Source organism: Tamandua tetradactyla, chromosome 1, assembly GCF_023851605.1.
Source record: "Tamandua tetradactyla isolate mTamTet1 chromosome 1, mTamTet1.pri, whole genome shotgun sequence".
NCBI lineage: Eukaryota > Metazoa > Chordata > Mammalia > Pilosa > Myrmecophagidae > Tamandua > Tamandua tetradactyla.
This window is the reverse complement of record NC_135327.1, coordinates 192,345,140-192,357,183: the sequence shown is the minus strand read 5'-3', so window position 1 is coordinate 192,357,183 and position 12,044 is coordinate 192,345,140. Positions and strand designations below refer to the sequence as shown.

At 38.3% G+C, this 12,044-nt stretch overlaps 1 protein-coding gene across 1 annotated transcript in view; it reads right to left on the bottom strand.

Annotated features, from left to right (window-relative positions):
• CNTNAP2 (contactin associated protein 2) overlaps nucleotides 1-12,044 on the bottom strand; it is a 1,376,829-nt gene that overhangs the window by 155,658 nt on the left and 1,209,127 nt on the right. Inside the window, exon 18 of the mRNA XM_077159101.1 lies at nucleotides 4,911-5,044. Within this exon, the coding sequence (XP_077015216.1) occupies nucleotides 4,911-5,044 (134 nt within the window). The remainder of the gene's footprint in view (nucleotides 1-4,910; nucleotides 5,045-12,044) is intronic.

The following is a 12,044-nucleotide window of genomic DNA, read 5'->3' as shown; positions in this document are numbered from 1 at the left end:
TTGTATATACTAATATCAAAAATGATAGAGTAAACAATATAGCTTGAAGTTCTAAAGAGATATTATCTCACATAGCCTACAGAAAACACATCTGCTGCAGGAATGCCGTGGAAGGCATTGCCTACTACATCTCTGAGAGTCTTCTATGTAACAGGGAGTACTAAGGGCATTCAACCATCAATACATAAAAAAATATGAAGCAAATGTAGTAAAATGTCAAAATTTGTAATATTTGGATGGTGGATACATAGGTGTATGTTTTATTACATTGTGACTTTTGCATAGTTTTGAACTATTTAATCATCATCATCATCATCATCATCATCAAGTTAATTTCTTGCCAGCCAGAAAACTGTGTGAACAATCTTCCAGTCATGTCTCTACTATGTAATAATTAAGAGGACATGTAAAAACTTTGAAGTGTGATGGATCTAGTTTCAGTTACGTTTTTGCTACATAATGATTTTTTTCTTTTTGGCATGGGCAGGCTCTGGGAATCAATCCCGGGTCTCCGGCACGTAATGGTTTTTAACTTTGGGTGAGTTACATCAAACTTTCTGAGCTTTAGTTCCCACATCTCAAAGTAGTACACACATCACAGGGTTTTTATGAGGATTAAATAAGGAAGTGGGTGTAAAGTGCTTAGTACAGTAGTACAGTGCCTAGAACACAATAAGCCTGATAAATCTGAGCTGTTATCATGTACGCAATATTGCATAAATGGATCAGCCTATGAGCAGCTTTCTATGTCAGTAAATATTAGTCATAGTATCAAGACATAAAAATAATAACACATTTAAAAAGTTTCAATTCTCTGGAGAAACAATGTGTTTTATCCTTATGGGTTGTATACTTCTGAATTCCAAAAAATTAAGAGCCAAATTTATGTAAGTGGGTAAGACCGCATAATCTGAATAATTATGCTTTCTTTTTCCCTTATATTGAGGGCTTATTTTTTGTTCTTTACTTAAATTTTCTATTTCATTTTTTGTATTCTCTGTAAAACACTTTAGATCCCTTGTTCAACATGGTTGGGAAGAAAGAAAAGGAAGAAGAACACAGGGGAAAAAACATGGAAGGCAGGAAGGAAGGATGGAAGGAAAGCAGAAGAAAGGAGATGCCACATGAAACAGTGAAATCATTAATTGTGATTTTCAGTTCTTTATGATTCACGATAATTGGCAGATTTTTTTTCATTGCATTCAGTTCTGCTTTTCCAGGTGCTTTCTGTCTGCTCCCAGTTTGCTTACATCTTGACCGGCAGTAAGCCTTAAGCTATTATCCCTGATGCAATGCTGAGTTGCCATAAATGATGCCACATGAGGGTTGCCACAGATTCTGGTTCACTTTGGTGTTTGATAAATACTAGAGTCAGTTCTTCATTATCTATGTGGAGATTGGGCACTTTGTTTTTTGGCAGCACATGTTTCATCCAAGGTCAATTTCCCTCAAGTGCTCAGCACTGTTTCAGACAGAGTGCGCTCAGGGAATGCAAATTAATTTAATGTTAGCTTTATACAAACCCAGATAGGAAAGTAAGCCTGCTTTTAAAAACACCGTAAACACTGATAAACATCATCTAAATTATATGATGTTTGAGCATGGATAAATGTATAAAAGTTCTCCTTAATCCCAAAAGGCATCATCCTACAGCATTTCTAAACTCATCTTTGAATTAGCCTTGTCTTTGTTCTTTTTTTTATTGTAAATACATTTTAATTAGAAACTATTTAAATATCTTTGCTTATATACCTTATTTTAATTGGGGGCTATCAGAACAGGTTGAGGATGTATATTTGTTTTATAATATTGTTTTGGATTATAAATGCAACACAAGTTTTTAGTAAGAAATCAGGAAATACAGAAAACTATATAGAAAAAAATCCATTTGTAATCCCTTCACACAGAAATAAACACTATTAATATTTTGTTATATCTCTTTGCACATTTTGGTGAGGTTATGGAAGTTTTCAATGGATTTGTAGATCATTTCAAGAAAAAGTAAAAGAAGATTTTTCGATCTTCTAAAGGTACCCTCTGAATTACTTCCCTTCTCTATAAGACCTCCTTACCTGAAAGAAAGCAGGGCATGGGTGAGAGGAATCTATTGGGTCTCCTTTTTCCATAAGGAGGAGCTATATCTTTTCTTCTCTCTCTTTCTTTATTTTCCTTTTCCCAAAGGAAAGGGACACCTGGGAAAACCCTGGACTGAATGGAGAGGCCGGGCTGATGAAGACCAGAGTACCTCAAACTGTTAAGTTCTTCCTAGCTGAATTCAAGTGGGATGAGGCTTCTGGCTTTCTAAATACATCCAGAAATCTTAATGCAATTGCATTACACTGTCCACCAGAGGAAGGAGAGAGAACAGTGGATTTCTAACACCTTGGGTACAATTAATAGGGCAAAATTCTTTCCAAAACCTTAAGAGTGCTTCCTATGTTTCTCTTTTCCCTTACCACAGGGTAGTATACATCTGATGGGTTTCAGACCCATAATGTCTCCCTCCTTTATCCTGGAAATGTGCTCCTATTTCTTTGGACAAATTCCCCCAATTCTCTACTCCAATCACGAGATTGGATTAGGGGTTATATGTCACATTCCCCTTCACCATCCCATCAGGGTGAACACATGACCCAAGTCTGACCAATCAGAGTTCTTCCCTGGGATTTAAAAATGAGAACCAAGAAACTAGGACCCTTTATTCTGGTAGCAAAACTGGGAAGACCTGAAGGACTCCTGGAGCTGGGACTTGTGATCTATGAAAGATGAAGGATGTTAGAAAGAGATAATTAGCCTAGTCTTCAAAGAGACATGGGGAGATACAGATAGAGAGAAGGAGGGAGAAAGGAAAGGAGAGAGGGAGTGAGAGGAAGAAGGAGAGGGAGAGAAACCAAATCAGTGACATACTGGTCCATAGTTTTAATCCTTAAAATATTCTGGATTGTGTTCCCAAGCTTTGATTTTCCCTTTCTTCAATTCCGTGACCTATCTCAGAATCTTTTATCCACAAACTAATTTTTAATTGATTTTCTATCATTTGCAACTAAAATAACTATGAGCAATACATCTAGACTCTCCCCCAAATCTCTCAGTACTCTAGATTCTCTGTAGTTCTCTGATTCCTTTGCAATGTAGATCCCTCTGGATCTCCTGCTCAAAAACCCCAAGTTCTTAAAACAGTCCCCTCCTGTCCCACTCTTAGGGGTCAACCTCTAATTCCCTGTGGCAGGTACTAGATATGATTAAGCTGGTATTTATACCTTAAGAAGTTGCTGTTTACTTCCCCAAATTCCTACTTGATTGAAAATGCCAGAGAGGCAGCTTCCCTACCTATCCTTATACCAGGCTTTCATTTTGGGAAATACACCCAGAAGTGGAATTATTTAGCCCACTTAATTCTACTCTCTCCTCCCACTTATCCCTCATCTTTGCATCTGATTCCATAGCCTAACAAGGATTATCCTTACAAGGTAGTCACCCTGTGAGATTCTGTAGCTGTAGTGGGTCTTCTCTATTACATTGTCCTTAAAGCCAAATGTTTAGTTCTTTTTAATTTTTAACATTATTTTGCAATGGTAAAATGGCAAGAAAAACATCATTCTTTAAAAAAGGTGATGCATTGGGTAGTTAAAAACAAAAAAATGTCATCAATAGAAAGCCAATGAAGACAGTAAGATGTTATAAAACCATCTATCTTCTGAATATACTTACATTTCTGAATAAAATGAATTATGTCTAAAGGATGGTTTTGCTTATTCAGTGGTCCTTTGTAGCACCTAACATGTGTCAGGCACTGTGCTAGGCTCAGGGACTCTGCTAATATTCAAAGAACCTTATTGATGCCACATTTGATTGACTGCAAAATAACCTGTAACTGTAAGTTGTCACTTTCCTAAGAAAGAGCTCTTGTTAAAATGCCCTATAGCATTTACTGCTAAAGGCCATACATAAATTCCATATCAAGTTATGGATTTGACATCCACCAGTTTCCTAAAAGAGACAGGGCTTGTGCCTTTTCTTTGCAATCTGAACTTCCCATAGCAACTAGCCCGAATCCGAATGAGGGCTGAGAGGCTGCTGAACTCCTGCCAAATGACACTCCACTCTACTGACAAAACAGCATCCCCCTGCTGTTCTTTTTCCTGACAGGTATCTATTTTCAACTCCTTCTAGAGAATACAGTGACAGTTCCCATCCTTGATCTTTTGGCTTAGTTCCCAGGGAGAGCTCCTCATGTTATGTTTTATTCATGGTGACTCCCAGGCTGGTTTCTTCATTATCAAGAATCAGTAGTGGGGGTATGGGCAATAAATGAACCTGAAATAAAACTTGAGTGTCATTATAAAAATATTCCTTTATGTGCTGAAAGCCTAAAACCAGAATCTGAGATTCTGGGGAAGGTCTGTGTTTCGAGGATTTTAAGGTGAAGGATCCACAGAGGGAAATATATATATTCATATACATATATATGAATATAGCCACTCATATTGTGCGGGAGTAGTGGGAAAAAGTAGGTCAGATAAACCAAAAACCTTTGCCAGGAAACATGATAAACTTTAGGTATCTGAAAGCACTGAGGAAAAAAAAAGAGGGTGCAATGGATACAAACAGTGGACCAAGAAATGGGGAGGGTCTAAAACCGGGAAAGCTACAAAGGATATACAGAGTAAACATTTATTCTACCTTCTCGCTAAAAAGTTTCTCCACCATTAACTCAGTCATTGCCCTTCCTGCAAGGGCTATATGTCTTTTTATTTCACAGTTAGGAATTTGCAGGAGAAAATACAGTAAGCATCTCTTCCACTTGCCCACCAGCCCCCAAAGCAAAACAGAATAAATGACCTAGTATCACAGGGGATAGGGACTGTAGTACTATATCATACACAATTTATAAAGACAAGTATGCATACCTGGAGAATTATGGTCTTCTCATGTCGGGTGATGTTAACACTGTGGGGCTGTCCATTTACCATGTTCCTGTGGTCTACGTCAATATTATACGGCTCTCTGGTGCCACCCAGGTTGTACCGAACCTGTAAGCTTCCTACATAAAGAAAAGGAGAGACACTTAGTAGCTTCTTTGCTTTGTGTTTCATTTTAATGTCAGTCCTCTCAGCCCCTGCCACTTAGGTTTCCATTAAACTCTGTTCCCTCCCTCAATGGCCATGTATCTCTCCCCAGTCCTGAATTCTGATTTGCTGGCTCAAACGCCTCCTAATCCACAAAGATTAAGTATTCACAATCGGCCCTCAGTGAGCCATCAGTGACCATCATCTCAATGTTGAAACAGCCAATGACCCAAGCTGGGATTGTGCCTGAAGCAAAGAATGGAAACATATACAGGCCCCCACAAAATACTATGTTAAATTAAAAAATAAACACAGGGTGCAGGGATGGTCTCATGTCATTGGGGAAGTATGACATCAGGAATATAAAAGAATCATCACCATACAATATTAAAAATAAACATAATTTGTAAAAGATGAAGACATGGGATTTTGGGTGGTCTCAGAAACTGAAAGCAAAGCAATGAATTTTATTGCAGGTTAGAGATTGCATCAATCCAAATGCAAATTAAAGGGAAAGATTTTTTTTTCAGATCCCCAAGTTCTCTTTTACCCTTTAATTATAGTTCACTTTGGCTCAGCAACTCATTCTTTTTTTTCTCCTTCTAACTTTTTCTCAATGATGACAAAAATTATTCAAAGGAACTAACATAATATTTATATTTATAGATGCTGTTTTTAATTCATCAGCACAGCAAACATAACATTTATTTCTTATTTATGACTTTAAAGTTATCAATTTTTTATTTCATTTTTTGTTCACACTGAAATCTTTATTTTGTTTTTACAGTCTTTTACATCCCAGCTCTTAAAAATGGAGACAGAAATCTATCAACTTTGACCAACTTTAAATCACCTAATAGATTCTTTGTTGCCTCTTTCATTTTCCTTCTCAAGGAACAAAACTGATATTCTTGTTTTCAAGTTACAAAAGCAAACACTGTAATTACAGCTTAGAAGGAAGAAAAAAAAAGTCACCCTACTGAGGTAATTAAACTTCGTGGCAATACATCCTTCCAGACATTTCTCCTGCCCATATATACATATAAATAAGTGTGATCACTTCTAAAAGCTGTCCTTTCTTATTTAGGCATTCCAGCATTATACTTGCCACTTAAAATACAGTCCTACATTACTGGAGTTGAAAGAAACCTTGGTCTAGAATAATCGAGAATTAATTTCACTTCCTAGTTTTGTTTTCTCAACTAACTTCACAGTCCTTAACTATATCCATTTTCCTTAGCACTGTATCCTAGATCTCTTTGCTTATAGCATTTCAATAAAATACAATTGCTTCTTGTCCCCTGAATTCATCTAAAATTCACCCACTCTTCTCTATTTCCACATCCACAGGGGCCATCACCAGTGCCTATAATGCCTCTGGGTGAATCCCACATAGGAAAATTTCCTCCTGACTGGAGCAGCTCCTTGCAGATGCCCCAGCTTTAGGGCCCTCCTGCCGGCTGCGTCCACAGCAGGTATGCGATGACCGCCACCTAAATTTAATCTACAGCATCTTTTGCCTACACCATTGAAAACAGTTTCCTACTCAATCTCTCCTTTAAAAATGACCCCTTTTGACCTCATTTCACATTCAAGTGAATTCCCTTTTCCTCTGTTCTTTTTTTCCCCTACTAATCTCTTTAAAAGAGCTGTTTACATTCCTATGTCCAATACCTTTCCAATTTTATCGCGAGCCCACTCCAGCCATGCTTTCCTCTCCTCTGAGACTGCTCATGCTAAAGTCATCAACTCCCTCTAGATGGGTAAGACAATGTTTGCTCTCAGGCCCCATCTCCCTTACCCTTTCATCAACCTTCAACAGAGTGGATCACCCTTCTCCTTGGGTGATGTGAGCTACATTTTTTATACTTGGCTTCCTGGATGCACAATCTTTTGATTTTTCTTCTCAATCTTTTTTCTTCCTGGGCACCTTAACCTTGAATCCTCAAGTTTCTTCTTTACTTTATTCAAACCCATTTCCTGATTGATATTATCCAGTGGTAGTGTTTTGAATACAGTGTATATACATGAGATCCTCAAATTTATACTCTTGTCAGACCTCTCTCCTGATTCCAGACTCATACCATAAGGCGCCTATTCAACAGCTCTGCTTTGATGTATTATGAGCACCCCAAACATAGCATATGCAAAACTGAACTTTTGATCTTCTCCCCAAACGCATTCAACTGCAATTTTCCACTTCTCAGTTAATGGCCACTCAGCCTTCTGGTTATTCCTACCAAAAGCTGTGACTCCTCTCTTTCTCCTATGTCATGCACTGATCCATCAGCAAATCCTCTCAGCTCTATCTTCAAAATATATACCGTATCTTACTACTTTCAATCACCTCCATTTCCCCTGGTCCAAGCCACCAACATTTTTTGCCTGGATTATTTTGCTAGCTTCCAAACCAAAGTCTCTGCTTCTGCCTTTCCCCCCCCTCTCTTGCCACCATAGTAGTTTCTTCTCTATACCGAGGTCAGAGAGACCCTCTGCCTTGAGCCCTCAAAGGCTTCCCATCTCAGACAAGAATCAAAGTCCTTACAATGCTCACCAAGCCTTATAGGATCTCCTTCCCCACATCATCTCTGGCTTAATATCTTACTCCTCTCCTCCTTGTTCACTCCACACCAGACCACAGTGGTCTCTTTTCTGCTTCCCCAAAAGATAGGATGTTCCTTTCTCAGGGCCTTTGCACTTGCTGGCTCTCCTAATTTTGTAGTTATCCTCATGGATGCCCTGTAACTACCTTCAGGTCTTTACTCAATGATCAGTGATTACTAATATGTGACATTAATATCAATACACATTGATCAGTGATTCTTTTTGTGACTTCTCCATTAAAAACTGAATTTCTCCACTCCTTTCTTTTAGTTAAGTTTTCCCAACCAACTTTTCATGCCTTTTTTATTCTATCACAGTTCTTACCATACAGCATATTAAATATCATAATTTATTATCTGTCTCCTCCCACTCCAATGTAAGCTCTATGAGAGTAAAAGTTTTGTTTATATTCATATGTCTTTATTCCCAATGTTCAGTGTAGTGTCTTTCCTGGTACTTATAGGGTGCTTGTTGAATATTTATTGAGCCAGTGAATGAATGGTCTCTATGCTTCTGCGTCTTTTTCTTCTCCATAAAGCCAACAGAGAAATATGGTCAAAATATGTATTTGGTTATTTTGGGACACACTTCAAAGACATCCTTTAAAAGTCTTCTGGTTGCTCATAGGATAAAGATGTATATTCTCAATACAGCTTATGAAGTCCTGTCTGATTTGAGTTCTTCCTATTACTTTACTTTCAAATCATGCCACTCACCACCTTCTGTTTTACCTCCAGGCTACTTTGGATTTCTCTTATTCCCTATAAAATACCATTCTTCCATCTCAGGACCTTTGAATATGCTGCTGCCTCCTTCTGAGCTGCTTTTCTCTCTACTCTTTAATGTTTTGCCCATTTTTTCCTTTATCAGAACAGCATCAAAAGCAATCCATTGTTTGGGCATGAAGAAGATGATCAGGCAATTGTGTATCAATGCACAGAAAACGCAAGTTGCCTTAAGTTTTACCTTCTGCTTTATGCCTGGCGTTTTGATATTGATTATGTGATCATAGCCGGTTTTCTAATATATAAAGGTGTATCCATTCATCATTCATTAATTTATTCATTCATTTCTTCAGAAAACATTTATTTAGTGCCCATGCAAAGCATTGTTAAACTCAGATTTTCAAGGTCTGAAAGTGTCTGGCAGGCTGGAAATGCAGAGTCTATTTCTAATACAGATAGTCCCTACCCCAACCTCTCTTCCCCTAGCACAGGCCAGTTGCTGGGCCTGGATCTAGAGATACAAAGATAAGAGATGTCTATATTTGAGTGGTAGAGGTCAGAAGAATTGGGAATTATGCAAACAACCAGATGGTTTTGTCTCTACTATCTTTTTGTCATTGGTCCCTGTTTTAATTTCCTTGGCTGCTCAAGCAAACACCATGCAGTGGATTGGCTTAAACAAGGGAAGTTTATTGGCTCATGGTTTTGAGGCTAGGAAAAGTCCAAATCAAAGAATCATCAAGGTGATGCTTTCCCCCAAAGTCTGGCATTCTGGGCAGCTGCCTACGATCCTTGCCTTAGTTTTTCTGTCACATGGCAGTGTAGCTGGTGGCCTCTCCTGTTCTCTCCCATCTCTTCCAGGTTCTGTTGACTTTCAGGCTCTGGCTGCTCCTTCTCTGGCTTTCTTTCTCTCTCTTTGTATTTCATTCTACTTATAAAGGACTTGAGTAATAGGATTAAGGCCAAATTTGATTGAATTGGGCCACACCTTAACTAAAGTAACTTCATAAAAGGTCCTACTTACAACGGATTCACACCCACAGGAATGGATTAAATTTAGGAACTTGATTTTCTGGGGTACATCGCTCCAAATCACCACAGTCCCTTTATGTTCCTAAGTTCTTCATAAAATCAGTATTAACTTGCTTTCATTATTTTTCTTTTCTGGCTTTCTTAGATATTGTAAGTGTGATTTAAAATTTCTGTTTCACTTAAAGGAAACAGGAATGATTTGCTTTGAGAAAAAAAGGTGAGTTGGAACTTTAAACTTATACACAGTGAATCTCTAGAAAGAGTAATGGGTAATATTTTTAAACAATAAAATATAAATGATCTATTTATTCATTTCAAATAATAGCAGAAGAGAATCACTAAATGATGGCAGGGAGAATATTAATATTTGCCCATTAAAATAAAATACTATTAAAATGGAGAGTTACTTAGCTTGCTGTATCTCATGCTCTTGTTCCAAGTGAATTAAGCAGTTATAAGTGACTGCTCTTTTATTGGCTGCAGCAGATAATGTGCTTAAGAGATTTATTCTCTTCTGGCCATCATCATTACCAACAACAAAGACTTACTGAGCACCTATTGTAGTTAGGAGACTAGTGCTGAAAGCTTTTCATCGCACTGGGAAGACCGGGTGTATTTATAACAATGACAAATAACAATACAGTACACTAAGTGCCAAACAAATGACATTGAAAATAAGTGTAATGGGAGTTTAAAGTAAGGAGAAGTCATTGACAGAAAGCGAGGCTTGATGTGAGCCTTGAATGAAAGGCAGGTATTAGACTAGAGACGAAGATGGAACATTTGTGGGTTAAGGGTACGTTGGAGGTATAAAGACAGGGGTACAGAAATCCATACAGTGCTTGAAGAATAAGAATTTCTCAGAAAGGAAGAGCAGGGGGATACTGAATATGTGGGAACTCTGGATAATAATAATTGCTAACTCATAGTCATCTTAAGGGCTTTACATATGTTAACTCATTTGATTTTCACAACACCCCTATGAGGAACACACTATTTTACAGATGAAATGCCTGGAGTCTAACCGATTGCCCAAGACCACACAACTGACCAATGACAGAAGCAGGATTCAAATGTACCAATTGAGCTCTTAACCACTAGGCTGGTGGGCCTTGATAGAAGGTTGCAGGATTAGGGATTCCTCCTGTTTTAACTAGCGGAAGGGGCAACACTGAGTGTTTCATAAGGGATATTGTATACAAAGAAGAGTACCTGGCCGTGGTGTATGGGATCAAGCAGCCATCTGGTAACAGAGAGATGGATGGGGACAGCTTCTCCATGGATGTGCTGTGCACAATGCTATGCCATGAATGGGTAACAGGACTTAGGAGTTTCCCTCAGCCTCAGTAGACCTACGAGAGGTGACACCTTCTGGAGTCGCTGGGCTGGTGGCCTCCAAAACATAACCTCATCCATTTACCTACGTGCCATCCAAATGTAATAATTTTATGTATGTGCCATAACATGAACGATGTTGAGAAGCAACAAACATAGAATAAAAATTAGAAGACATTTGCTTAAGACAGTAGCAGAGGGGAGGAAAAGAGAGCAATAAATTTGAGAGACGATGAGAATTGAATGCACAGGAAGAGTGTGCCTGGATGGATTGCAAGATGGGAAAATATAGCTTTTTTGACACCAAGCTTTTGAATGACACCAAGCTTTTGAGCTCAAGCATCTGAAAGAGGAGCATGTCAGGGAGGGGCTGGTTGTGGGGAACAGTGATGATATGGTTTTCAATATGTTGAGCTTGAGAGGATGCCAGAACATTCAGTTAAGTCTTTGTAGTTTTTTTCCCCTGATATTTTGGCATAGACTTTATTGATTTTTTTTTGTTGTTGCCAAATGGATTCCTCAACTTTTTTCTAACTTTAAACCCCAAATGGTAAAAACAGTATTTGAAGTGTGAAAAAGCTGAATTTTTACCAGCAGTTTGAGGATGGACTTGCAACAGTTACAAGGGAACCCAGTTCTGTTCTCCAGATGCACTGAGAGTATTCTAGAGATCCCTGAAGTACAGAGATTTGTCAAGAGCTCTGGTTCCGTAACTGGACACTGCGAATTAGAACCCCAGTTTTGTCAATCAGCAGCTGAGTATGCAAGTCACTTAATTTCTCTGTATTCCATTTTTCTCATCTCTAAAAAGGGTTTAAGATTGTGTGGCTCATCTCTAAAAAGGGGTTAAGATTGCTTTCTTTTCCTCCCCTCTGCTACTGTCTTAAGCAAATGTCTTAAATGCATGTGACATTTAGCAGAGTGTCAGGTACAAAGTGAGTTAAACACAGCATTAATATGGAATTGATTAATCAAATTCCTTGCACACCATGAATGTCCATGGACAGAATGAGTTCATAGATGGGGTGGGTACAGACTGTAGAATGGTGGGCTTCTGAATATAGTTAGGAAATAAATTTCAGTGAGGTAGTACCTTGAGGACAAGACACATTACTGGGGCATGATCCTCAAAGTCTTGACAAGCTAAAGATGGGAGTTAGACTTCTAGGGAAGGAATTGAGAGGAAACCAAAGGATTCTTATTTGCTCACTGGTATCTGTCGGTAGAAAAGGGTAAATTTCAAATCTCATGGATTAAAAATTTACTTAACCTGATCCAA